The sequence below is a fragment of the Anolis sagrei genome, chromosome 4 (assembly GCF_037176765.1).
Source record: "Anolis sagrei isolate rAnoSag1 chromosome 4, rAnoSag1.mat, whole genome shotgun sequence".
In the NCBI taxonomy this organism is placed as follows: domain Eukaryota; kingdom Metazoa; phylum Chordata; class Lepidosauria; order Squamata; family Dactyloidae; genus Anolis; species Anolis sagrei.
The window spans coordinates 192,140,455-192,164,868 of record NC_090024.1 but is presented as its reverse complement, the minus strand read 5'-3'; the positions used below and the strand labels follow the sequence as shown (position 1 = coordinate 192,164,868).

General features: G+C 38.1%; 1 protein-coding gene across 5 annotated transcripts in view; it reads right to left on the bottom strand.

Moving 5' to 3' along the window:
• The window catches only part of ATP2B4 (ATPase plasma membrane Ca2+ transporting 4), a 187,079-nt gene that overhangs the window by 14,374 nt on the left and 148,291 nt on the right, over positions 1-24,414 (bottom strand). For 2 of the 5 annotated variants that reach the window (XM_060773011.2, XM_060773012.2), the window contains 10 exons: positions 22,570-22,804; positions 19,851-20,030; positions 19,178-19,265; positions 18,411-18,517; positions 17,428-17,619; positions 16,028-16,241; positions 14,473-14,684; positions 9,959-10,066; positions 8,067-8,249; positions 2,656-2,845 (listed from right to left, as the gene is read on the bottom strand). In XM_060773011.2, the coding sequence (XP_060628994.1) occupies positions 2,656-2,845; positions 8,067-8,249; positions 9,959-10,066; positions 14,473-14,684; positions 16,028-16,241; positions 17,428-17,619; positions 18,411-18,517; positions 19,178-19,265; positions 19,851-20,030; positions 22,570-22,804 (1,709 nt within the window). The remainder of the gene's footprint in view (positions 1-2,655; positions 2,846-8,066; positions 8,250-9,958; positions 10,067-14,472; positions 14,685-16,027; positions 16,242-17,427; positions 17,620-18,410; positions 18,518-19,177; positions 19,266-19,850; positions 20,031-22,569; positions 22,805-24,414) is intronic. The other 3 variants (XM_060773010.2, XM_060773009.2, XM_060773013.2) reach the window with 2 other exon arrangements.

Below are 24,414 nucleotides of genomic sequence, written 5' to 3'. Positions count from 1 at the left end.
TACTTCTGTCTACATGTGTTTAAGATATATATATATCTTAAACACATGTAGACAGAAGTATGAACACGTCACATTGGAAAATATATACAAAGTATGCTGGAATGAAACAATAAATTTGTTTTATATATATATATATATATTAACACATTTATTGTATTATAGTTTGTTGACTGCAATAAAGGAGTGAGGAGTGAAACTGGAAGATGGCTGCTGCAACTTGGGTAACAACCAAAAACTGTCAAATTCTGAACCATTTATGATGGCCCCTTGATGAATTGAGGCTACCATAGTCATGCAAATATTCTCTTTCATTATGACAGAGAAATTTAGCAATGATAAGAAAAATAAGAAAGAACAAGCGGCCTAAAAACAGACATGTTCCCCAATAAATCTTGTTTTGTAATGAATGGTTGCAGCAAAATGTCAGATATTGGTTCATATCTAACGTTTTGACATAGGTAATGATCTCATCTATAATCAAAAGTAAACAAATGTGTAATCCAGGGCAAATATGTAGCTCCAGAGGTATTTACTCAAGCTCTGGGTTATTGCTGGAGGAAGAAGAGAAGTATTTTCCCATTTCTTTTTGATGAAATGTAACAGGCCATACTCAACATCTGACAGACCTTATTTCCTTAAGAATCTTACTTACATTTTCACAAAATTAATTAGAAAACATTGTTTAATAGCAATGGCTGCTGTTAGTGATATGGTAATGGGTGTCCAGTATCACTATACAATCTCTCTCAGTCAAGAGCTTAATTTATGAATTCTTACTTTTTTAATCAACCAGCCTTCAAAAACACAGCATGTGGGATTGATGAGTTTTTAAACACTGTAGAACTTTCCGTCAAGTATTAAGAGAAAGTAGATACAAGTATCAGAGAAGTAGCTTGAAAGAATAGCAGAAATTAAATAGAAAACTAAGTAATCTCAAAAGGCACAAGCATAGTTTTGATGCAGTTGTTATAGAATGGAAACCACACTATGCACAGAAGCATGTTACTTTCCTCTTTGTCCTACCCAATCAACTTCAACTGCATAAAACCACTAAAAATAATTGTCATCAGTGTTTGATTTCTTGAGTGTATGTGATGCATAAAATTTGCATTTATCCACCCATTTATCAGTTTGGTGACTTACACTGACAGGAGAGTAAGTACAATAGCTGCACATAAAAATGTCAGCATTGACTAAAGCTAAAATACAGTATTAAGAAAATTCTCCTCCTTGAAATGTTGGTCAACATGAAAGGGGATTAAAATGTTTATATATCTATAATGCTGGACACCATTAAATAAATATTCTTACCTTCTTAAAAACAAACCACTGGGAAAATACATGGTTTGAGGTGCAATGGCTTTTTAAAGTCAACTTTTTCAGTTCATTAAACCTCATAGCTGACTGAAGTCTCCTTATAGGCAATGCTAGTAAGTGGGTGGTGTTAATTATGTTCACATCTACTGCCGTTTAAAGCAGGAAAATGAAGTGCCCGCATATACAAGACCCTAATCAGCTGAACTAGGGAAATTTGTACACATAGATGAACTCTACTGCTGTATTTAGCAGAGGCAAAACAGAACACTGAAGAACGGAAACCCTAGAACCAAACTAGGCCTGAAGAGCTGAATCTACATGGATGCCTGGAAGTATGGTACTTTTTTTAAAAAAATGCCCACTATGTTTGATCTTTAAAAAACTGTGGATTTTACTGTACAGCCTGTACATTTTAGCTAAAGGGCATTTTTGCCAAATTGGAGGTCTTGCTAGATGTCTAGATCATTCTTAGACTTCTCCTGCATTGTGACAAATGTCATGTTATATGTGCACCCCGCTTTACAGGTTTGAGAAACTTTCCTAGAAGTTGTAATTCTTAAAAATGCTTCAATACTCATGATTACAAGCAAAACTGCCCAGTTCAGCCTACTTGGCTGATAGAGAACATACAGAATATTGAAATGTTTTCCTTAATCTGAATCAATCAGCACATTCAGATTTCCTTTCTAAAATGTTGTGAAACAATCTGATAGGATACACATTTACTCTAAACTAATTTTCAGTTTTCAACTGGGCTAATTGCCAAATGAGTAAAAGTCTACTGGAGTGCATTCTAAAAGATTCACAAGTTCTACAAATTGAAAAATCTAATTTTCACTATATCTAGGGGAGCATGCAGCTTCAGTCAAAGTTTTCTTTAGCAAGATTTCTGTTGAAAACCTGGACTCTGGACAGACTTTTTGACATCTCTATATTAACTTGTGGCCATTAAATCTACTACTGCTCTCTTCCCCCACTTTTCCTTTAATGAAGAGCACCTAAATGCTTAATGCTCCTGTGAGGATATGGGAATCATGATTCAGTCCTGCAAGAAAGAGAAAAAATTGCAAAAGAGGAGAAGAAACAGAAAAAGAACAAGGAAGAATTTTAACACAGAGTTAAAGAAGCCAGAGCTTTTTAAAAAAAGGTTGTATGCTCACACATACATGTATGGACATATATGTTTTCCCCACAGTTCCTCCCAATTCTCAAGACAGGAACTCATGAACTAAGTTATGGGTTAAAAGAAAAAGGGAAAGAGAACAGTTTTGGTTAAGTCTGTGCGAGTGCCCTTTGATGGTTATTAGGAAGTCATGCATTGAATAGACTATCACTCACTGCCCGCAGGAGGAGATGCAGCAGCAGCAGCAGCAGAAGTGGTGGGAGTGGAATTGACGGAGGAAAGAGCTACATGGGTTGGGCTAGAAACATTTTTTACATCGTGGTGTTGGCTCACGATGGAAGGCTGTCTCCTGAGGGCTCCCTGTAAAGAGGAGGCGCCGGTCTGGAATGTGTAAACTACGTCCATCTGCAAAGAATCAGAGAGTGAGATAGCTTTGTCCCACAACCAGGAGAGGAGAAGGAAGGAGGAGAATGGAAGGGGAGGTTGGGAAGACATAGGATACAGGAACAAACAGTAAGGAACAAGAGTCAAGGCAAAAGAGGAAAACCCAGTAAACCTTTCAAACAGTTTTCAGCAGTTAATTGAAAAGTAAAGTAATTAAGTAAAGAGATTACAGTCTTTTCCCATCTTTTCTCCAATTAACTGTTCATATTTTGCAGTGTAGCCACATGCAGACACAAAACCTTTTGGACCTGTCTTTTCATTTATTGAAAAGCATCATGGGGTCAATTGATCTCAGGAAAACTACTGGAATGAAGAATTTTAAGTGCTATTTCCTCCTCTCTATTTATGTACTATCATGTTTTATCTTCTGTTGACTTCAATGTTACTATTCCTCAGTTTTTAGGAAGCAGTTCTAGAAAGATTTTTCCTCTTTAATGGTGTGGAGTGTAAATGCTCCTTGGTCACATTTTTTTCTGTAAAGTGCAGAGAGGTCCTAATAATGTACAACAGGTAGGGTGAGATTAGATGGTGGGAATCTGATATAAAAGCATCTTGAAATCACAGTGGAGAAACTGGGCACATGTACATGCAAGTGAAAGTTTGAGTGATCTAAGTGTGCAATCTGCACTTTTATAAACTTCAGTGAGGCAAGCACTGTCTTTGATAGTATTTTCAGGCCAAAGACAGGAAGTTCTAAAAAGAATGGCATGTATCAAGCTTATATCCAAGGACTGGGTCATGAATAATATTAGATCATTCATTTCGGACATTAGGAAACAAGTAAAAAAACAAAAACAGAAAGGAGGTAGAAGTAACCACAACAGCACTTGGTCAGCTTATCCCACAGCAGAAAATGCACAGCAGCATGCAGAAGTATTACAGTTGGAGATCAGTTTCTGCCTTAATGTCTGTAATTTGTAATGGCAGACATAGGAAAGCTGTTGTGATCATTCATCTTCTTGCTTCTCTAAGCTATCAGAGAGTAATTACATTTTCCACTGGAAAGGCACCTTACAAAGAAAGGAAGGACAGAGGTTATCTTATCAAGATGGTAATAGCTGCTTTAAGATCATGCAAGGGGGGGGGGGGGGAGACCTCTGCAGATTTTTTTAAAGTGCCCTATATCTATTTCCCCTTTGCAGTTCTTGGACATTTGATTTCAAATTTTGAGGTTTAATACTGCACGTTAAAAAAAACACACCAAGTGGTGTCATGTTTGCATAGTGCTTGCTGGAGCAGAGAGCATTATTGAGTCAGCGAGAATGTAAAACCTTCCATTGTGTAGTTGGTCTTTCACAAATTGGACATTGCCATCACTTCCTCTTCATACTGGTTTGAAGGGGTGTCTTATGAATCAAAGCAATTTTATAAACATCAGAGTGTATTTACCTGTACCTACCACTCTCTTCCATGTCCGGAATACAAAGAAGAGCACCACTGGCAATGAACAGTTTCCAATACAAAACCTTTGTAGCAGCTCAGATTATGAAAACAAAATACAGTCATTTCTCCAAGTGATACACATTTCTCACCATGTCTTTATGTATCCCAGAACCTAAAACAACCTGCTTCAGTGACACATCCTGGACAGTGAGTGACATGCTACAGTGGTCCTGTATGGATGATTTCTGACATCACCAGAGCTTAATAAAACCAGCTCACTAGAGTTGCCTAAAACTAAAGGCTGTCAGACGTCCTTTGGTTATCTCAGTGGTTGAGTCTTTGTTTGCATGTTTCCTTGAGATCAGTCTAAATCTATCTTTTTTTCCTTTTTAGCATGTACAATAAAGGGATTTACTCTCAAGAGAGCATAGATTACAATTTACAGATGTAACGTACAGCTTGTGTCCAAGTGACAAACAAGTGTTTATTTAAGATTATTTCTTTGTTTTTAGAGTCTGACATAGAGGTTAACACCTAAACTAAAATGATTGCTAATTTCTCCTGATGTGTTGGACAAGAGGCATTAACCTGAGACAATAGGAATAGAAGGATTTGAAGTCCAACACATCCGCAAAACAGCAAGTTGGATAGGTTGATGTAGTTACAGCATGTTTTCAGTAGACAAAATCAAGAAAATGCATCAGCACAAGACATATTGATGGTCTTCAAAAAAAAGCCCAATGCCTGTAAATAAACTAGCCTTTTTCAAAGGCTACATTAAAAGTAAACACAATGTATATATTAACTTATAGTCATTTGCAAATAAACAGCACAAAAATAAAAATAAGCTTAAAATACATAAATAAATGACATCAAGACTTTAAAAATGAATAGGAGAACATCTCTCTAATTTAAGAAATAGAAGAATGGGTGCTCTTTGCTCAGACATTTTAAAGAACTACAGTATGACCCCAAAAACTGTGGGGGATACATTCCCTACTTTGCATGGATACTCAAAACTGTGGATAATAGTGAACCATACTGAAATGAAGAGCATCTGGCCCATGAATACCATAGATTTGTACTGGACCTACAAAATGCATCGAGAGCACATATTGTGTCAGATGTGGATAAATCCCTCCCAATACAGGGATTGTACTGTACAACAATTTGCACCAGATCTCAGGTTTTAGGTGCTGAAAAAGATAGTCAACAATTATTGAAAAATTCTGATGAGAGAGGAAATGGAAATAATTTTATGGCTGAAATCTTTTGACACCAGATTAAGATCCATCTCAGTGAAGATCTGGATGTCCATTAATGTAAGGCCATTCCACCCCACACATGACCCCTCCACCCAAAAAGTCCGACCAGCATGGTAACCTTTCAACTGATCATTTGAAAGGTTCTGATCATTTCTGATCATTTATTTAAATGTATGAACAATAAAAAAGAGATCATCTTAGTTTATTGCTGATTAGTCCGACTATTGGAGAGTGTGTGTATTCATAACTCCCAGAATTTCGGCTACTGATTTAATTAACAGTATGTATATAATCTAATATTAGACTGATATTTGTCAATATCATATTTTTATTTCTGTATTGACTTTTGTAAAAGATTTATTACATGTATTTGTGTTTACTTTAAATGTAGCCCCCACAGAAGACCAATGAATTTTGATACAGGTTGAAGGGTGTTGTCTTTTTTTTTTTAATGAAAACCAGAACCTCAGTAAGGAATTAGTTTCTATTCATGCTCCAAAATCAAGGGGGGAAAATCAGCTTAGTATTTTTCTTTTAAAAAATCTAGAACCTGAGAGGATGCAAAGCAAAACCAATGAAGGTGGGTAATAGCAAATGCATGCTCTACAGTTTTAAAAAGCAATCAAGTGATGAATGTGTGTGTGTGTGTGTGTGTGTGTGTGTGTGCATGCACGGGTGAATGATGTGGTCTTGTATCAATCTTGTATGCTGGGAAGACTGACATCACAATGTATACTCTCTTCTATGAGGTCAGTTTGAAATGACTTAATGATTCTAATTTCTACTTTTTCAAAAGTAAAAAACTTTTGCTCAGGTTTCATACCATAAGGGGAACTACACTGTCCAAGAAAATAATAACAGTGATAATGATAATACAAGGTGCCATCAGTTGCTAAAGCAGTCTCAGTGATAAAATGTAATCATTGATCTCAGATAAGAATCAAAGCTTAGGACCAAGTTACTGGAAAGGTGACCTGTGTCTCGATATATCTGGCTGGGTCATAAATTGGCAACAGAGAGATCATTTGCCTGCCAGTAACATCTATTAGGTTGGTAGTCACAAGAGATAGGGTACATATCCTATAATGGGAATTATGCCTACCTTGTTATCTGTCTGTTTTTAAATAGGTTTTAAAGACCAGGATGTTCCCGTCAGCTTTCAAATTAACAGATGATTTTATAATAAATTGGATTTCCCCATTCTCCGAAGCAAGCAGCTTTTTGTTTTTACTATATCTCGTTGTCTGGCAGGCATTATAAGCTCAGCTTCAGGAATGGAACATCGAATCTCAGAAGCACTGTGTAATGTCCCTTTGGCTTGTTCTCTTTTGAATTCCACTTGTATAGCCCTCAATAAGAGAATGTCACAAAAGTGAAGAACAAGTCCTGCCCTTGTCCCACTAAGCTTCCTTTTACTTTTCTAAAAGAACCAAGCTACAATCCAAACAGCCAGGAAGGTTTGTGATTGTACAGATGAATGGTTCACAACTAGGCTGTTCTTTTTCCAGTTATTCTGTTGCTGTTCTCATCGTAGGCAATTTCAGGTCAGACAACTCTACAAACCTGATATTTAGGAAGTTGACTGGCATTTCAGGGTAAGCACAAAAAACTACTGAAAGTGTGCCAAGTTGGCATTTGCCAAAATTCATTTTATTATCTTTGAAGCAAAAGTTGATGTAAGTAGGAAAACTAGGATTTGATAATATGAGATTCATATCCATCAGCATACATAATTGACCCTAGTACCCACACACCTCTGTAAGAAATGATTCGTGTTAACATTGCCTTCATCTGGATTATTCAAGATTAAGCCTTTCCTGAGCAAACAGAATTTATTCAAACCATTTGAAATCTTTGTTAGCAGGCATACCTGTGTGTTGGTTCTTCCATAAGAAATAAATAAGTTTTGGGAGACTACTTCCCTTTGACCATAACATAAACTGCCCAATAGTTTCCCTTGATCCCTAGCAGCTTGTTCTTCCCCTTTGCAATGTCCTCCACAAGGAATAGTATAATCCAGTTTCAATGTTAAAGGCTGTGATAATAGGGGCAAAGATCTACATAGAAATTTTGTGCCAGAGCAAATGGATTTTCTCTTTCTAGAGTTTCCTTTGGCTCCAAATGACCTGGAGGCAAACCAAGTGAATCTTAAGAAATTCTGCAGATTGGAAAATAGAGCTCAAATATTTTTTTGGAAACCAGGCATAATTTGGAAGATGCAAGGAGAGAAATTTGACATGAAATGGTATCCCTCCCCATCTTTTACTGTTCATAAGGAGTGAGGGGGTTCAATTAAGAAACAATCAGGGATGCTTACAGAAATTCATCAGCTGTCTGCATCTGTCCAGCTGCACCTGCACAAAGGCTACTGGGTCAAGCTATGTGACCCCCCAGACCCTCTGGCAGCATGAATATTATATTCCTCTTCAGGGCAAGCAGCTCTGACCCCCATTAGAATGGGATCCCATTCAGCCAACAGATAAACTGTTAATAGCAATTCATGCCCCATAGGAGAGAAGGAATGAGCACTTTACCTGAGTCTGTATTCTGTTGAGGCCTCGGAACCACAGAATCTGTCCCCGTCGAAGTTCCATTTCAGCATGGTCAATTTCATCTAGACCCTCAGGCAACTCTTCATCTGCCATGTCCTCCTTGGTAATGCCATGTCCTGCCTCCTTCAGGAATTTCAGTTGACTGGTTGGAACAGTGCAGATCAACTATAAAGAAATGAGAAACCCAAGATTAGTTCCTCTTTGCTATGGGGTTTGTGTGATCTTGCTTCTCCGTTTCCTCGTATGTCACGCCATTACCATAATCCCAAACAGTCCTTCCGTACATTTAGACCATGTCATCCTAACTGTGCACTATACATCATGATGATGATCTCTGTTTACTCATTTACTGAATTCTTTTATATTCTGTCTCTTACCAGGCTCTCAAATGTCAGAACATATTTTATTTAATTAAAAAAATCAATATGACTACAATTTATATCACATACATGATGCATGATTTATATGTTTTTCCCCAGTGGGAATTCATTTTACATATTTAAAACCACAGTTGAAATTAGTGGTAAGGAAGAATATTTTTAATCATTAGTTTTCGAGGCAGTTCATTATTGTGCAATGTATTTAGAAATTGAGGCATACATTGTGTAACTATTCCAACCTGTTTTTCTAATTTGTTTTCTATATATCAATAAAGTGGGATCCCTGGTATTCATACAGACGTCCCATCCTCATTCAGATCCACCCTATCTCCCTAAATTCTCTATTCACTGATTTCTTCTATCTTAAAGAGAGGCAAATCTGTCTGTGTGAGTGTGCACACAAAAGATTGTGCACTGATTTGTGTACATCACCTATGGAAATGTTACCTTTCAACGCCATAGACTCTTGTTAGCCTATTCACACACTATGTACAGTGAGAAGTTGTAGTATTCATGATGATATATTTGTCCTAAACACTTTTTTTATTCATTGCTTATATCACATGTGCATCTATGTCTATAATAAGTTATATTTTCAAAAGAAGGGAGAAAAGAAAGACTGGGAAATATAACAATTATGGCTGTCTGACAGAATGAAGTGGTAAAAATGTGACATGCCTGAAAGGAAAAAAGAATGAAATAGAATTATCTTTTTCTTTTTTATACAGTAGCATGCAATTCCACGGGATTAGAGATCACAATGGGGTTAATGCATTTTCAGTGCTGTTTAGTTATTCCATTAAAAGACAGATTCTCAAAGCTTCTGTTTGTAACGTATTTTTAAATGAACCATTAACTTGTAAAAACATTGCATTACAATTTTCAGTTCAAAAAATACCAAAATGCATATGGATATATTTGCATTTATGAAGAAGTGCATTCAAATACTGTGGTGTGTGTATGTTTTAAAATATTTTAGATTAATTGATAAATGAGACAAAATTACTTATGAATGAGCACATGCCATACTACAGGTCATGCTGGATTCCCATGCTTACTCAGTTAAATAAGCTAACAGCACAAAACTGGCTAACTTCTGTTATAAAGCCCAAGTTTTGACTATCCTAGTTAAACTCATCTTCTTGGAAGTAAGTAGGTGTATTCATTCAAGTTTTTAATAGTGATACTCTTGATGATATATAGCAGAAACAACTTCCTCTTATACCTGTTATAACTTCCTGTGTATGCTTTAGAGTCATTGTGCCAGGAGATATCAAACCTCTTTGTACAAGAATCCCCCCTCCCCCCAATATAACTGGCCCTTTTCATGCCAGACCATACATCCATAGGCAACTAATAGCAGTTGTCAGACATGGTTCTGTAGCAGGGAGAATGGATAAAGTCATCCTCTGAACTCTTCAGTGTGCACATATTTTCTTGTCAGAAATCTGGAAGGATGAAGATTTAAGTCTTTTCCCAGTTGCAAGTGCTTACCTGCCCCCAAAGAAGCTCTCCAACACCAATGAAAATACACCAGAACCACTGACTCAAGGTGAGCCCAGAGCAGCTGAATGGTTTTCCACCAAATTCCACAATGATGATCTATAATGTAAGAAAATAAAGAGAAAAAGCACATTCAGGGAAAAGCATTGTCAGGAAGGCATCAGTAAAACTACAGTTAAAGAAAGAATAATTACTAGGGTGAATGAGTTAAAAAACAAAAGAAAGATGTTACTGCAATTTCAACAGTGGTATGAAAAAGCAAAATTCAGTAGGTGTGTGACTTTTCATACAATCATTCCTTCTGAAACATGGACCCTGAACAAATTCCTCAAGCCAGTCTTCTCCAGACTGGTGCCCTCCAGATGGGATTGAATCCAACTCCCATCATCCAAAGCCATACAGGCATCATTATGTAGAGAGATCAGTCCATGGAAAGGCAGACTAGCTCAACGAATTATCCAAGGCAATAACTAGTTAGCTACATTTGTGCAGAGCCTGCATCAGTCAAGGCATGGCATACACTGGATATACTGTATTTACTCAAATCTAATGCTCATCTTTTTTGGGTAAATCACCTTGCCAAAATTAGGGTGTGCATTAGAGTCGCATAATACAATAATCTTATTCCTGAGTCAAAGCAATAAGGTAAGCTGCTTCAGGAGCACCTGGAGCTCTTATTTGAGAGGTCTTGTCTACTATTTAATTGTCATATATCAATGCTATGCCACGCTGGGATTTGTAATTTGGTGAGGCATCCACACTCTTCAACAGAGCAGGCTCAAAGCCTTGTAAAACTACACCTCTGCCATGACCCCATAGCATTGAACCAAGGTAGTTAAAGTGAATTCATTCTACGGCATAGACACACCCCAAGGTTTTCTTTTCAATTGCTGGAAGCTTTGGTGCTCTAACACTTTTGTTTTTAAAGAAAGAATTCTAAGCAAGTAGCAACTTAATTGCCATATTACTAAGAATGCATCTTTTGCTTCTGCAAATTACATTGGTCAGCAATTTTTTTCTTTTGGTTTCAGGGTTTTGAAAATTGAGATGTGCATTAGATTCAATGGCACATTAGACTCAAGTAAATATGGTGTCTCTCTCTCTCTGTGTATATATATATATATATATATACACACACACACACTCACATATTTAAAAACATATATCAGTCTTGAATCATGTAAACAATACCTACTAATGTTATGAAATTAAAAAAGAAGCTTTGCCAACATTTGGTTACTCTTCTCAAGTAGTGTTCAATATCAAGAAAGTCTCTTTATTTCAAAAAAAAGAAAAAGAAAGAAAAAGAAATCTCTGTTTACAGTTGGCGATCCTAGGAGTCTCGGGGCAGAAAATTGGCCTCAGCACCCTCTGTGGTTGCCCACACATGTTCTCACGGACTTTTACAGGCCTCTGAACTCAATATACTACCAAAACTTTCTTTTCTGTGTCTTGTATTTCTGGTTCTTAGAGCATGCCCTACTTGGAAGAAAAATGGGCACAAAGATCCTTTAAAACCACATCACACTGGAAACTCTGCATGACCATTTTCTTTTCTGTCAGATCTATATTTGGTATAAAGTTCAGGAGCTCCTTGGGTTCTTGGTTTTGATTCTAATTTCATCACAAAAGGATTCTGTTTTCACAGGAGATAAATGCTAATCATTTTTTTTAAAAGATCAAGAGGAGAGCATTAATATTGCTAATATTACCACATCTGTTTTCTACTTGAGACTGGTTTTACCATATTTCCAGTATTAAAATGAAGGGGGGGATCTTTTCCTTGTTAGAGTCTAAACCTGTGTCTAAAACATCAGACCTTTCGTCTTTTACTTGGTTTTTATAAGGACAGTCTCCAAAAGTTGGCCAAGGAATACAATACAATACAATAGGAATAGTAGATCAGATGAAATGACAGTGGTCAGGCTTGCCTTTTATTGGACATTTCTCCACAACTCCAGTGAAGACATGGAATTTAGTTTCATGCTTGAAGGAGCTTATAAAATTACTCATAGAAAAGCTTTACTATATCCTCAGTTTTCTTACTGAGACAATTCTACTCCAATCCTCAGGTGAATGCTGACCAATTATAATAGAGACAGAATTGAAGCTAAGAAGAGTCACAAAATGTAGGGCAACTTCTGCTCTTAGGTTACTTTGGTTTTCAGGGAATCTCAAAAAGCATGAAGGCAATACTTCTCTTAGACATAAGAGCTGCAACTGGGATGTAGCTATCTTAAAGGTAGCTCAGTGTCATACTTGAACATCTGGTCAGTGGTAAGATTTACCACAAAAATAATGAAGAGATTTTAGTTGAGGTGATTTGGCTAATTCCTTGCAAATAATGTCACTGAAGCCTGATAGAAATAGAACTGCTGCAGCAGAAAGCAGAGCTTCAGGAAAAGATGAAGTAATAGCAGATGGCTTGGTTGTCTTAGCTACTGCAGTGAGCTGGTTTTCATCTGGGAAGGACAGATGGAGAGAGTCCATACTATTTGCCAGTAGGAGAAGTGTCATGGGGGAAGAATCTGTCCTCAGCTATTTTTTCCTCTACTCAATCATCCTGAGAGAGCACATCACCCTTCCTGCCAGAGTTTTCTATGTAAAAGAAACTTCAGAGTTGAGGGTGGCTCCCCGACAACAGATTGGTGTACCCACCTACCACGTATCTGAGTTTCTTCTTGAAGTAACCTGGAGATAAACAGATCTGTTCCTTTGTAAGTGAAGATTTATGGGCCTGGAAAAGTAAGTTCTTTTATGGAAGGAATTATGTTTCCTTCTTTCAGTTCTGCACAGAGATTAATAGAAAAGCTTGGGAGAAGACCAGCAAGCCTCTTAGTTCTTCAGGACCAATGCATGAATCTTGGAAATTAGAAGGAGCCATTACAGTGGGTTGTATGAATGCAGAAATAACTGCCTGAACAGTAACTGTCCTATTTCATCGTGTCTCTGTATGTTACACACATGGGTGAATACATGTTCAACTGGAGGAAGGCATGTGCCTCACAGTTGATTCTGACAATAACATCACTATGCCAAATTAAGCACTAGTTTAAGTTCATGTCGAGTTTATAATGTTACCCAAAGGTTAATATCTTGAATAATATTGCTGCTTAATAGATGATGGGGATAAGAATGCTTCTATCTACAGCTCTAGTAGCATGAGGTTGCAGTGAGTCAGGAGAAGGTACTTTTATTAAGTGATATAAATGATTAGACTGTGCAATCCTTGTAAAAACACATGGCAGGACAAATTAAGAAACCCAGGAGGTTCTTGGTATGAAACAAAAAAGTGCATTGATTTACGAAATGATTGTGTCTGATTTTTATAAATGGCCAAGGACCTTCTGAGATCCAAAAGATAAAGTGATTTTTCTGCTGGAAATAGGAATGTGTGTGTGGGGGCGAGGAGGGGGGGGGGAGAGGAGAGGACAAACTATATATTGCTTCATTTTAAAAATTGGAATATTCAAGATAGGACCAAAACCCTCTTATCTCGGGACATCTTTGCCCTTATGAAATGTTCCATCTACAGAACACAACACTTACTGGCACGTCTTGCTGAATCAACAGCTACAAGAAGGAAAGGCTTTTTAGAACCACATGTAAAAAGGAAAGTCATGTCTCGCAATGTGTTAAAAATGTTTTCAAAACAGTCCGATGTAATTCAGGGAAAAAAATCTGTGTGTCCCTCATTAATGCAGCAAAAAAGTTTTTATTGAACACCAATCCTGGAATACCTGTCCTTTATAACACGTTTATATTAGATTAAGTGGATGAAACACAGGCAAGTCAAGTTATGATTTACTGATAATAAGCATAGAGACTATTTTTGATGGATGGGCTAGAGAAGACCAAAGCTGTTGTCTATGTGGTAGTTCAAATTAGAGTCAAAAGGACAAGACCACTAAACTTTCTGACTTCAGACATAACAGAAATTTTAATATTGTCCTGAGAGAGGAGAATGAGAAACCAGAGCCCTCAAATAAGACACCACTTACAAAATGGGACCAAGTAGTGACATAAAAACTCCATGTTGAGCAGTGCAGGTCTCCACATGATGAGGCAGAACAATTCCAAGATTTCAGTTGGAACTGAATTACCTCAATTTCCATGGTGAGATGGCTTACATGGCATTCAAAGAAGAACTGCATTGTAAGAAAGGAGGGTTTTCTCCTAGATTGCTCAGGCTTAAAACAAGAATTCTAAAACAAGATTTTTTAATGTGACTTTGCACACGTATATCACTAGTATGTCTGATGCACAAAGAGCATGATGAACCTTAATATCCAAGCATATATTCCTGCTGTGATATACTCTTGTGAAATAGGTATTGTTGTCATCTTGTGAGAACTGATGGTATTCAGTTAACACCACAGTACAACAACGGTGTCTAACAAGAAAGTTTGGTAGATTTTCCCCTCTTTCATTGTCTCTCCTCTTATTCAGGTTTGATCATGCCTTTCATAGCTTCTGCCCCTGTCCCTTTCATCCATTTCATTTACCTGAGAAACAAAGGTTCCTAGCACCACTGTGCAGAAGATGGGGTTCCGGAAAATGGCCTCAAATACATTCCTCTCACCATGGATTTTGCGAGCATTGATCTCGTTGAAAAGCTGCATCATGACAAAAGTGTTGAAGACAATGGTGTAGTGCTCAGTCGGTGGGGAGTGAAGTGGAGTATTCCGGCCACTGTCGATATCAAAGAACTTCTCACCTATAAAAAAGAAGAAAAATAAAAAAAACTTTTCTTCCATCTGCAAATAGCAGCATTTATGATGTGATTATATAATACTATATAGAACACAATTCCTGAAGATAATAGCAAAAGTATCTTGCATTCCATACTTCGGCTCATGCACTGTGTTTTTATAGAGCTATGCAAACAGGCAAAAAATCCATAGAGACACAGCATCTCCAAGTAACATCTTGGGGAAGAGTTGGTGTCTTATTGCTATTTTTTACATGGGTGAAGTTGTGTCTCTGTGGAATCTCTGCCTTTTATTTAGAAGTTTAAAGGTCCACACAGGAAAAAGAAATGCAGTGATCCTGAGGTTGTCTCTGTCACTCTCTTGCCCACTGCTCAGTTGGAGAGGAAAAGCTCAGTTTAAATAAGTACAATCTGGCTTCCAATGGAAAAAATGTTTGGTTGAAACTAATAATGGTTCCTCCCTTTAAACAATGTGTGGTTCAAAAGTGAAGCCAAAGTAAGTTGTACAAGAATTTTAAAGACACACTGAATTAACTGGGATGCTTCAGGACCACACCATCCATGTGGTCTCTTCCAACTCTATGATTCCATGATTCCATATTCAACAAGATATGCAGTTGAAATATTTGTTCTTGAGGTTATTTTCAGGACAAATTCTACAAATATCCTAGATTCCAATACATGTATAGTAACATGTAGTTTTTAACTTTTTTAATTCAATGATTCAATGCCCTCTTATACAGTGAGTGTACTTTTAGAGATATTCAGCTGATTGGAATGACATTACTTTGCTGATTCCAAAGAAACTAAAGGTACACATTTTACTCACCTGTTCCTAACATTCTCTATTACTAAAGACAAGACAACTGTGAAGATGTTAGAATCTCATTTTACTAAAGGTTCTGGCAAAGAAAACTTGGTTGATTATCTGCCCATATGCTTCATTACTCAACTAGCAGCTGCCAAGGAGATATTAATGAATTTTTAAAAATTGCTTTCAATTACATTTCTAAGTTAATATATGCTCAATTTTTGTATTTCTGTTTCAGTGCTGTGAATTTCTCTTTTAATTTTTGTAAGCTGCCTTGAGTCCCAGAGCTGGGGAAAAGGTAGGCTGTACATAAGATCATGCTACTGCTGCTGATGAGTAAACTAATGGATGATTACTTCCTTGGAAGCCTGCATTTGATGGGAGTAGAAAGTTACAAATACTTCAACAAATAAGTAAATTAAAGTACAGTAAACAGCAGGAAAGAAAGGACTTGGAACCTAGACTTCCAAGTTACTTTTTTTTTTTGATTCTATCCATTTTCTGCTAAAGGCAACACTTCCCTTCCTATGACACTTACCTGCAAAAAGTAGTGTAAAGATAATGGTGAGTTGGTAGACTGCATGCCCCAGGATGTTCTTCATCATGGTGCGGGAAATGAGAGGCTTGTTACGGCCATATGGCTTGCGCAGGAGCAAGGACTCCGATGGGGGTTCTGTGGCAAGGGCTAATGAGGCAAAGGTATCCATGATCAAGTTGACCCATAGCATCTGGACAGCCTTCAGAGGGGAATCCTGCAAAGACAGAAGAATGCTTAGAATAGATTATGCCTTGTGTCCACTCCACATGCCCCCTTTAATAGACTTCAGAGGCTTTTCTTCCTTGGCAATTCAGCCCCCTCAAAAACTCGTTCATCTCTTAATCTACAGGGTACTGGAAGACTCTGAATTTTAAAAAAGATGGAAGATTCAAGGGGTTGGAAGTAGATAAAATCTGTACTTTCTTTACTTCAGCCTACTCCTATTTCATAGCTTCCTTAATGTGGAACTGATAGGTACTAAGTTCAAGGACAATAAGGGCTGTTAAAATAATACAGGGATGGTCACTATAAAGTCAAATATTAAGCTAATACTGCTAACTACTAAATATTTAGACTCAGTGGGTTGTTCAGCTAAAGATCACGTCTCCCAAATATCTTTTCTGCAAGTAGAAGGCTCCAGTTCTAAATCATTTTCAGAATCCCAATTTGCATTTAATCAAAATAACATTTCCCAAGTCATGTATTTATTAGCATTATCATAATGTAGAAAGAGGGTAGTCACTGCAGACCACTGGCCAAAACAAAATAATGATATAGTGCTTTCATCATAAATGTCATTTGACGATTGGTTACCGGAGGCTGAGGACAAAAATGGGACCTCAATTTTGATAAGTTCTGGTTGTTACTTGGGAGGGAAGGGGGTGAAGAAAGCATAGCCCATGGGGACTGTGGGAAACATTAATGAATACTGGTTTTGTTCAGTGCCTTCACATTCTTTCAAGACATGTGGAGCAATTTTAAAGCAAAATGAGAACAATAACTTGAGCAAAAATATTTTAAATAATGTAACAATAATTTTGAAAAGGGGTATGTTTAATATAGCAGAGATGACGTGGCCTTTGAATTTCAGTGGGAGCTTTATCTAGCCCTGGAAGCTGAATAGTTGTCCACTCCAGTGCTCAAGGCATCCAGATGTTGACAGCTGAAGCAATAGATTAGATGAACCCAGCCCAGCAACGAAATCATCTTTTAATCTAGTAAAATCCATTTAAGAATTTTTATATCACAATTTTGATGTTCTTAGACTAAGGCCCTAAACTTGCTAAACCCACAATGTCTTCATAGCATGAAATCAAATTGAGAAAATTGCTTTTAAAACAGCCTCATGACTCTTAGCACTGACCCACAGAGAAAATCCCCTTCTCTTCAGTTGATGTTACCTGTGTGATACAAGCACCCGTGAAAGCCACAATCACAGCTACTACATTGACCGTGAGTTGGAACTGCAGGAATTTGGAGATGCTGTCATATACATTGCGACCCCACATCACTGCCTTGACGATGCTTGTAAAATTGTCATCTGTCAGGATGATGTCTGAGGCCTCTTTAGCCACATCTGTGCCAGCAATGCCCTGAGTTAGAGGAAAAGGAGGAAGAAAAAGTCACAAAGGTGTCATATGGCGGCTGATTTTAATGTTGTTTTGGTTGGTTTTCTACAGAGATAAGATGCAACTCAAACAGCAACCATTCTTTTTCTGTATGAGACAACAACACTGCAGAATGAATAATTCAGATGATCTCATACATTTTCTGGTATGGCAGAAGGTCCAACTGACTGAACAAAATGATAATTTGAGAAATAACACATTCAATTGATGTAAACGATTTCATTATTTTCATTTCTTGCATCTTCTAAATCCAAATTGTATTACACAAAAGTTAGCCAGTAATTCTCTGCTCTTCTTCCTTAGTGAAGAACCATGACAGCAGATGCAATTAGGCTTATTGCAAACCCCAGTTATCGACACATGGTGGCAGTCAATGACTACAGAATCTGCCATTGCCAGAACAATCTCAGCAAGCTTCAGAAGAATTAAGCAGGTACCCTGTGGTGACCAATTTTCCCTAATGCTCGCCTGCTGTGTCCTAGTGAGCTCAGGGATTGTGAGATTCTGTCCTGAGCTGTAATATTTCTGACTTCTGCAAAGTGCAAAAAAAATGAAACAGAAAATAGAGCAGAATAAAAATAGAGCTTAAACACTGAACGCACACCCACTCATCTACCCTCTTTTCTCCAGTAGCTTAAGCCAATGGCTAATGGCTCTAGGAAGTCAAGACACAGAAAGACAAATCCTTATGCCCACACACTTCTTTTGAGATGGTGGGGTTAGCACAGCCCTGTAAACTATAAATCCATACATACCATAGCAAATCCAACATCTGCTTTCTTCAAGGCTGGGCCATCATTAGTGCCATCTCCGGTCACGGCCACCACCTGCCTTTGTTCAGCAATGGTACTGTCAATAATTCCTGAAAAATCAGCTAAGTATCAGCAGAGCAAAAGCACATATATCTGTCAAGCAGCAAAGAATCTAGAAGGCAGCAGGTCCATTTCTGGATGTAATTCAAGTAACGACATCTTAAAAATCCAAAAGAACTCAGGACATTGATACTTTTATGTCTGTCTCTCTGCCCATCTATGAAAATAATTTGTGAAACCCTTCTGTACATTCCATTACCTTATTAGATACAGCTGGCAGTGATGTGCAAAGAGACCATTTCTGTTGTGATGATCAGACTATACAACTCCTGGCAACCTCAGAAAATTTGTTGTTTCCTTTTGGCATTGCTGCATTGAACTGTGACTTAATATTTTGCCAAGGTTTTGATCTGTCAGTGCTGTTTCTCCAAATTTGTGTTCCGTTTTCATTATTAATTTAGACTGCTTATCATTTAAAATGGTAAGCTGCCCCTGGTATTTCTGTCTGAAATTTGGGAAGACATAATAGATATGTCTAAAACAAATATGTTATGCCAATGGCTTTGGCTGTGCAAACAGCAAGCCTTCCCCTTTACTAAGGAAGTCTGTCAGTTCCTAATAGACATTCTGTTTTCACTTATTTCTCCCACTTTTACTTCCTTAGGGACATTTTCCTGGAAGCCTACTTCCCTTCATTCCATTGACCATACCTTTCACAAGTGTGTGTTTATCTGTAGGTGAAGAACGTGCCAAGACCCGTAGCTTGGGCCAGATCTTATCCAGCTGCTCTTGTTCCACCTGCAGGACAAAACCACAAGAAAACAAATTAGGTTGACCCTATTCCAGAACTTCAGAACCTCCACCTCTCCAAAGAGAAGGATCAAAAGGCTCTGAGAACCAACCCACAAGTGAAGGCTCTTTACCTAAGAAGAGTTCAATTGAATGTAATGACTTAAAAGGGGTGGCAACAACATTTTCTCACAGGGATAAATTATTCCTTTATCAATACATTTGAATTTGCAGCCTGCCTTTCTCCTTGAAGAGAATCCAACAGTTCTACAGATCTCACAGCATCAGAAGACCACTGAGTGAACAAGCCAGTTTAGTGTGACAAATACATCTCACCATTAATAACCAGTTAGTGACATTACCCTACATCTACATTAGGAGGCTAAAAGTAAATATATCATGTGTTGAAAGACGCTATGAGCTAAAGAAGTCCTTCTCTAACTGCCTTCTAGTTTTGAGTATTTTTAAAACTGGAAAATCTCTTCTATAGCTGACAAAACTGCCTAAAAAGCTCCTGAAATAGCATAAATACAAGGAATTGTTAGTTATTTCTACATATATCACCAGCACCTAAACTGGCCTCAATCATCTCACCTCTCCTTTCTCATTGCGGATGAGCCGATTGAATTCCTTTCCTTCCAAACATAAGAAGTCCTCCCCAGGCAGCAAAATCCCACACTTGGTTGCAATGGCGCGTGCTGTGTTGATGTTGTCACCTGTCACCATCCGAACAGTAATACCAGCACGTTGGCACTTGAGAATGGCATCAGGCACCTATTGGAGAGTAATGAGATAGGAGAGTCAGAAAGTGAGGAAACATGAGTATGAGACCACAGAAATAATGCAAAAGTTTGAAAGAAGAGGAGGTAAGAAAAACCAACCACTATCCAATATACTAATAGCAAATTCATTCTTGGAGCATAGATCTTTATAGAATTAAGATAATACTGTCTGTGCACAAAAGAAATGTAGGAATTAATGTGATTAAAGTCCCTTTTGCAGAAGTAACAAAATAGTTAGGTTTTTTAAAATGAGGGCATCCCCACTGAAAAAGGTACTATAGGGACATCGAATGCTCACTGGCCATGGGATACTGGGGTTGACTGGAAGTAACTTATAAGACCAACATAACAAACAGAAGGAGTTGCCTTCAGGTTACCTGTTAATTTATGGTGACCCCATGAATTTCATCAAGTTTTCTCTAAGACATTATTACTCAGAAATGCTTTGCCATTGTATTCCTCTGAATATAACATGTAGCATTTGGTATTTCTTGATGTTTCTCTTTCCACCTACCAACCAAGCATGATCTTACTTAGGTTCTTGCTTAGGTTCAGCAACAGAACACATTTGATCAATATCTCATGCCTGCCTGGCCCGGCGGTACCTGCCCTCCAACATTCTCTGGAGGGCCACACTGTTTAAATTGCTGGAAAATTTAAATAAATAAAAAAGACTATATTCTATTTCATTTATAAATGAATGCAAATGTCTAGAAGCAAATCCCTGCTCCTATGTAGGTTCTGATAAACCCATAAATAGCTTACCCTTGTGTGATGATGACACACATGGGGTTTCATTGCATGTACATGCAAGATAATACATATGTTGGGAGATGGAGCCAACTGTAGCTTTTGAGCACATGGAAAGTCTTTGTAGCCAGGCAACTAGTTAGTACTGAGAATTTTCCAGCATCATTCTAAAGAAAATATAACCTTGATGCCTCCCATAAATGATGCAGTGAAGCTAGGGAATCTCTGGTGCCAAGATGTGGGGTGAGCAAAGCTGATGATGGTTCTTTTTTTAACCACTCTCCTGCTAGTGGGTAGTCACAGTTTTTCACCTTGGTCTGTATCAGTTTTGCTGCACTGGCATAACACAGCTTTAATAGGTTGATCTTGTAGAGAACAAGCCTGTGTAGTGAGGGAGACTTTATGAAGAAGTCAGCAAACTAAATTACAGCCTCCAGAGCAAGTGCTTGCAGGGCATCTGTGAAGCCATTCCCAAGTCCAGACATTCTGACATCTAATTAAGGAAAGATGCATGCCGGGGATGGGGTGCAGTTCTGAAATGTAATAATGAGATAGGCATGGGCTTTTTATTGCATTAGACCAGTTGTCTGTTTGTCACCCTTTTAGGAAACATTGAGAGAGAAAAATGTGAAAGTGGGATGAGCAGGTGATAGTTGAATGGGAATAAAAGTGTTCCTTCTTTCAGTAGCCTGCATTATTTGTCAGGATCTCCACTGATGCTTTTTAGTACAGAATATATGAATTGAGGTTTCCACATCCAGAGCGAATCAGTAGCAGTAGCAAGCTAACATACTACTATACTACTTTCTGCTTGCTATTTTTCTTTCATGTCAGGAGAGACTAGAGAAACTGCAAGTCACTTCTGCTGTGAGAGAATTGGCTGTCTGGAAGGACGTTGCCCAGAAGACACCTGGATGTTTGTTTTACCATCCTTGTGGGAGGCTTCCCTCATGTCCCTGTATGGGGAGCTGGAGCTGACTCTCTCCGTTAGAAGTCCTGCTGGCACAAGGTTGTGCCACCGGGGGCTCCTTGCTTGCTACTGCAAATCCATGAGATAAATTCCAGAAAATAAAAATTGTATATCTTGACCACTACCAAGGTAAGAAAAAAGATAGTCGGACCAGTCCAGAATAGAGGTGCTGATCTTTCAGGGGGTCTCTCTCACAGTAGCAACTTTATTAATAATATAGCTGCAATGAGTGTGTGCTGACTGAGAGTGCAGTTACTCTAACCTCTTGTAGAGAAACATAGCAGTATTGTCTGCAATGATGATGCTCAGAACATTTATGGGAGTTATGTATTCACTAGACACAAGGCAAGGGCTAAGGGAAACAAAAATAATAAGTTAGGTCTGAATATCAGGAGGTGAGGCTGATTTCTAACAAAGAAACTCAAAGGAGTACAGAAAAAAGAAAAGTCACAACAATGAAAGAAGGCAACAAGAAGATGGTCAGACAAGGTCAGAATAAAGGAACCCAATCTTATACAATCACAACTGATAATCCAAATAGGCGGGGACAAATAACTGAAATAAAAGATGAAAAATGGGAAGGGAGAATCAAAAAGGAGAGAGGTATCAACTAGCTGTCAATGGTAACATGCTTTGGAATAGGCCGATTCACAGGTGGATGAGAGCTGGGGATGAAAAAGATTGCCAGGGAAAGAACTTGCATGAACAAAATGGGATTTAACATGGTGGGGGAAATAATATGGTTTACAAAAGAGTATAAAGGCTGGAAGTAAATGCTAGGCATGCACCAAAAATAGAGTAATCTTGTTACCTCTGGCCGAACAGGGTCTTCAATGCCAACTACACAGATGCAGGAAAGGTCAGACAGAATCTCATTTTCAGCATCCCAATCAGGCTCAACTCCAGCAGGGAAATCCCGATAGGCCAGACAAATGGTGCGTAGCCCATGACAAGCCATTGGCTCAATCACCTTTTTCACCATTTCATCTCGATCCTTCACTTTAAAGATTCGAGGTTCTCCATTCTTGTCCAAGATCTTTGTGCATCTGCATCAATGCAAACAAAAGGAATGAGCAGGAGCATCAATGGCTGTGTTTCCCCAAAGCAAAGGAAAAGAGATTTAGTACTTGTATATAGTTAACCACATAGGTATGTTTCACCCTTTGTATTTACACACACATTATCTAATAAATATATGTACCTACATTTTCCTCAGAAGGAGGAGTGCATTTAGCGATTTCATGCACAATGTTGCAGGGATCTTTCCAACTATAGCGACGTGTTCAACACACTTGTAAAACTAGCTTTTCCAGAATATATCACACTGGCATTATTAAATTAGGAGAATCATGTTCCAGAAGCTTTTGGAAAGTATGATTCTCTATTTTTTAAAAAGGTTTCAGTATGTCTTGGTTTGTCAACACATATAATGTCTGTTGTGCATTTATTCCAGCTTGGTATTTTTCTACAGTGGGACCATGGACTGGGGTGGAGGGGAATGGCCCCTGAAATGTGCCCACTCTTGCACTATACTGATTTCTTTTTCCTTCTCTGCAGTAGAGAAAGACATTTTTAATTGAAGCTATACCACTGCTTCCTCTTAATTTCTACTTCTCTCTCGAGTAAGGACAATACAGACATTAAGTTCAGGGCTAGATGAATTGCAGAAAACAGGGATGTTAAAGGATCTAGAGGTGCACAATGCAATTCTGCACCCGGAGGAGGATGGTCCATGGCAAAAGATAAAAAGCCATGGTTGTCTTGGGCATCGTGCATGAAAATTGAGGGATACAAATTAGGATTATGCATAAATACAAGTGCCTGATCATTTGGAATGAAGCAGATGAAGATACCTAGATATGTTTACAGGAAAGGCATAATAAAAACTGACTCTGGAGAAGAACTACCAGGTATGTTTTTCTTAACAGATGAAGTAGAAAACAACCAAGGGTAGTGGTTCACTGGTCTGTAACACAAAGGAAAAAGTAGAACAGAGCAGTGAGGTTTTTTTTTCTTCAAAGTCATGCTTTAACAAGTTAAGGACTTCCAGTTCCAAGTCCATAGCTGGGAGCCTCATCATGTCACACTCAGCCCTGTATTTATGATGGGATGGGGAAAGTGTGGCTCTCGGCCCACATGCCACCTAAAAGCCCAATTTTTGCAGCCATCACAAATTTAAAACTGGGTTTGATTTTCTGGTGATCCAGAAATTACTTGTTTTAAAAAATATTTATTAGAAAGTGTGTATGTTTCTTATTATGGGTTTTAAATAATATTGTAATTTCTTTTTTGATTTTTTTTATAAATTTGTGTTTTAGTTTCTTCTTTATAAATTATTATACATGGCCTTGAATCCCACCTTGGGAGAAAGTCAGGATATTATGTAAATAGATAAAAAGGTGGTTTCACTCTGCCAACTCTCCAAATCCCTACTGTTAAAATAAATTCTGAACCCCCCCCCCCCCCCCCCGGCAGAATTAGCCAAAAATAACAACCAGAAATGAGTTGTATCACTCCTAGAGCAGCTGGACATGTTGATATACCCCACAAAGGTGATTCATGAGGATGAAAACTGGCCCTTGCCCCCTGCTCAGTTTCCCACCCTATTATTTAGCTTTCTCTACCAATGAACTGGGTGGAAATGGGTTTCTTGACT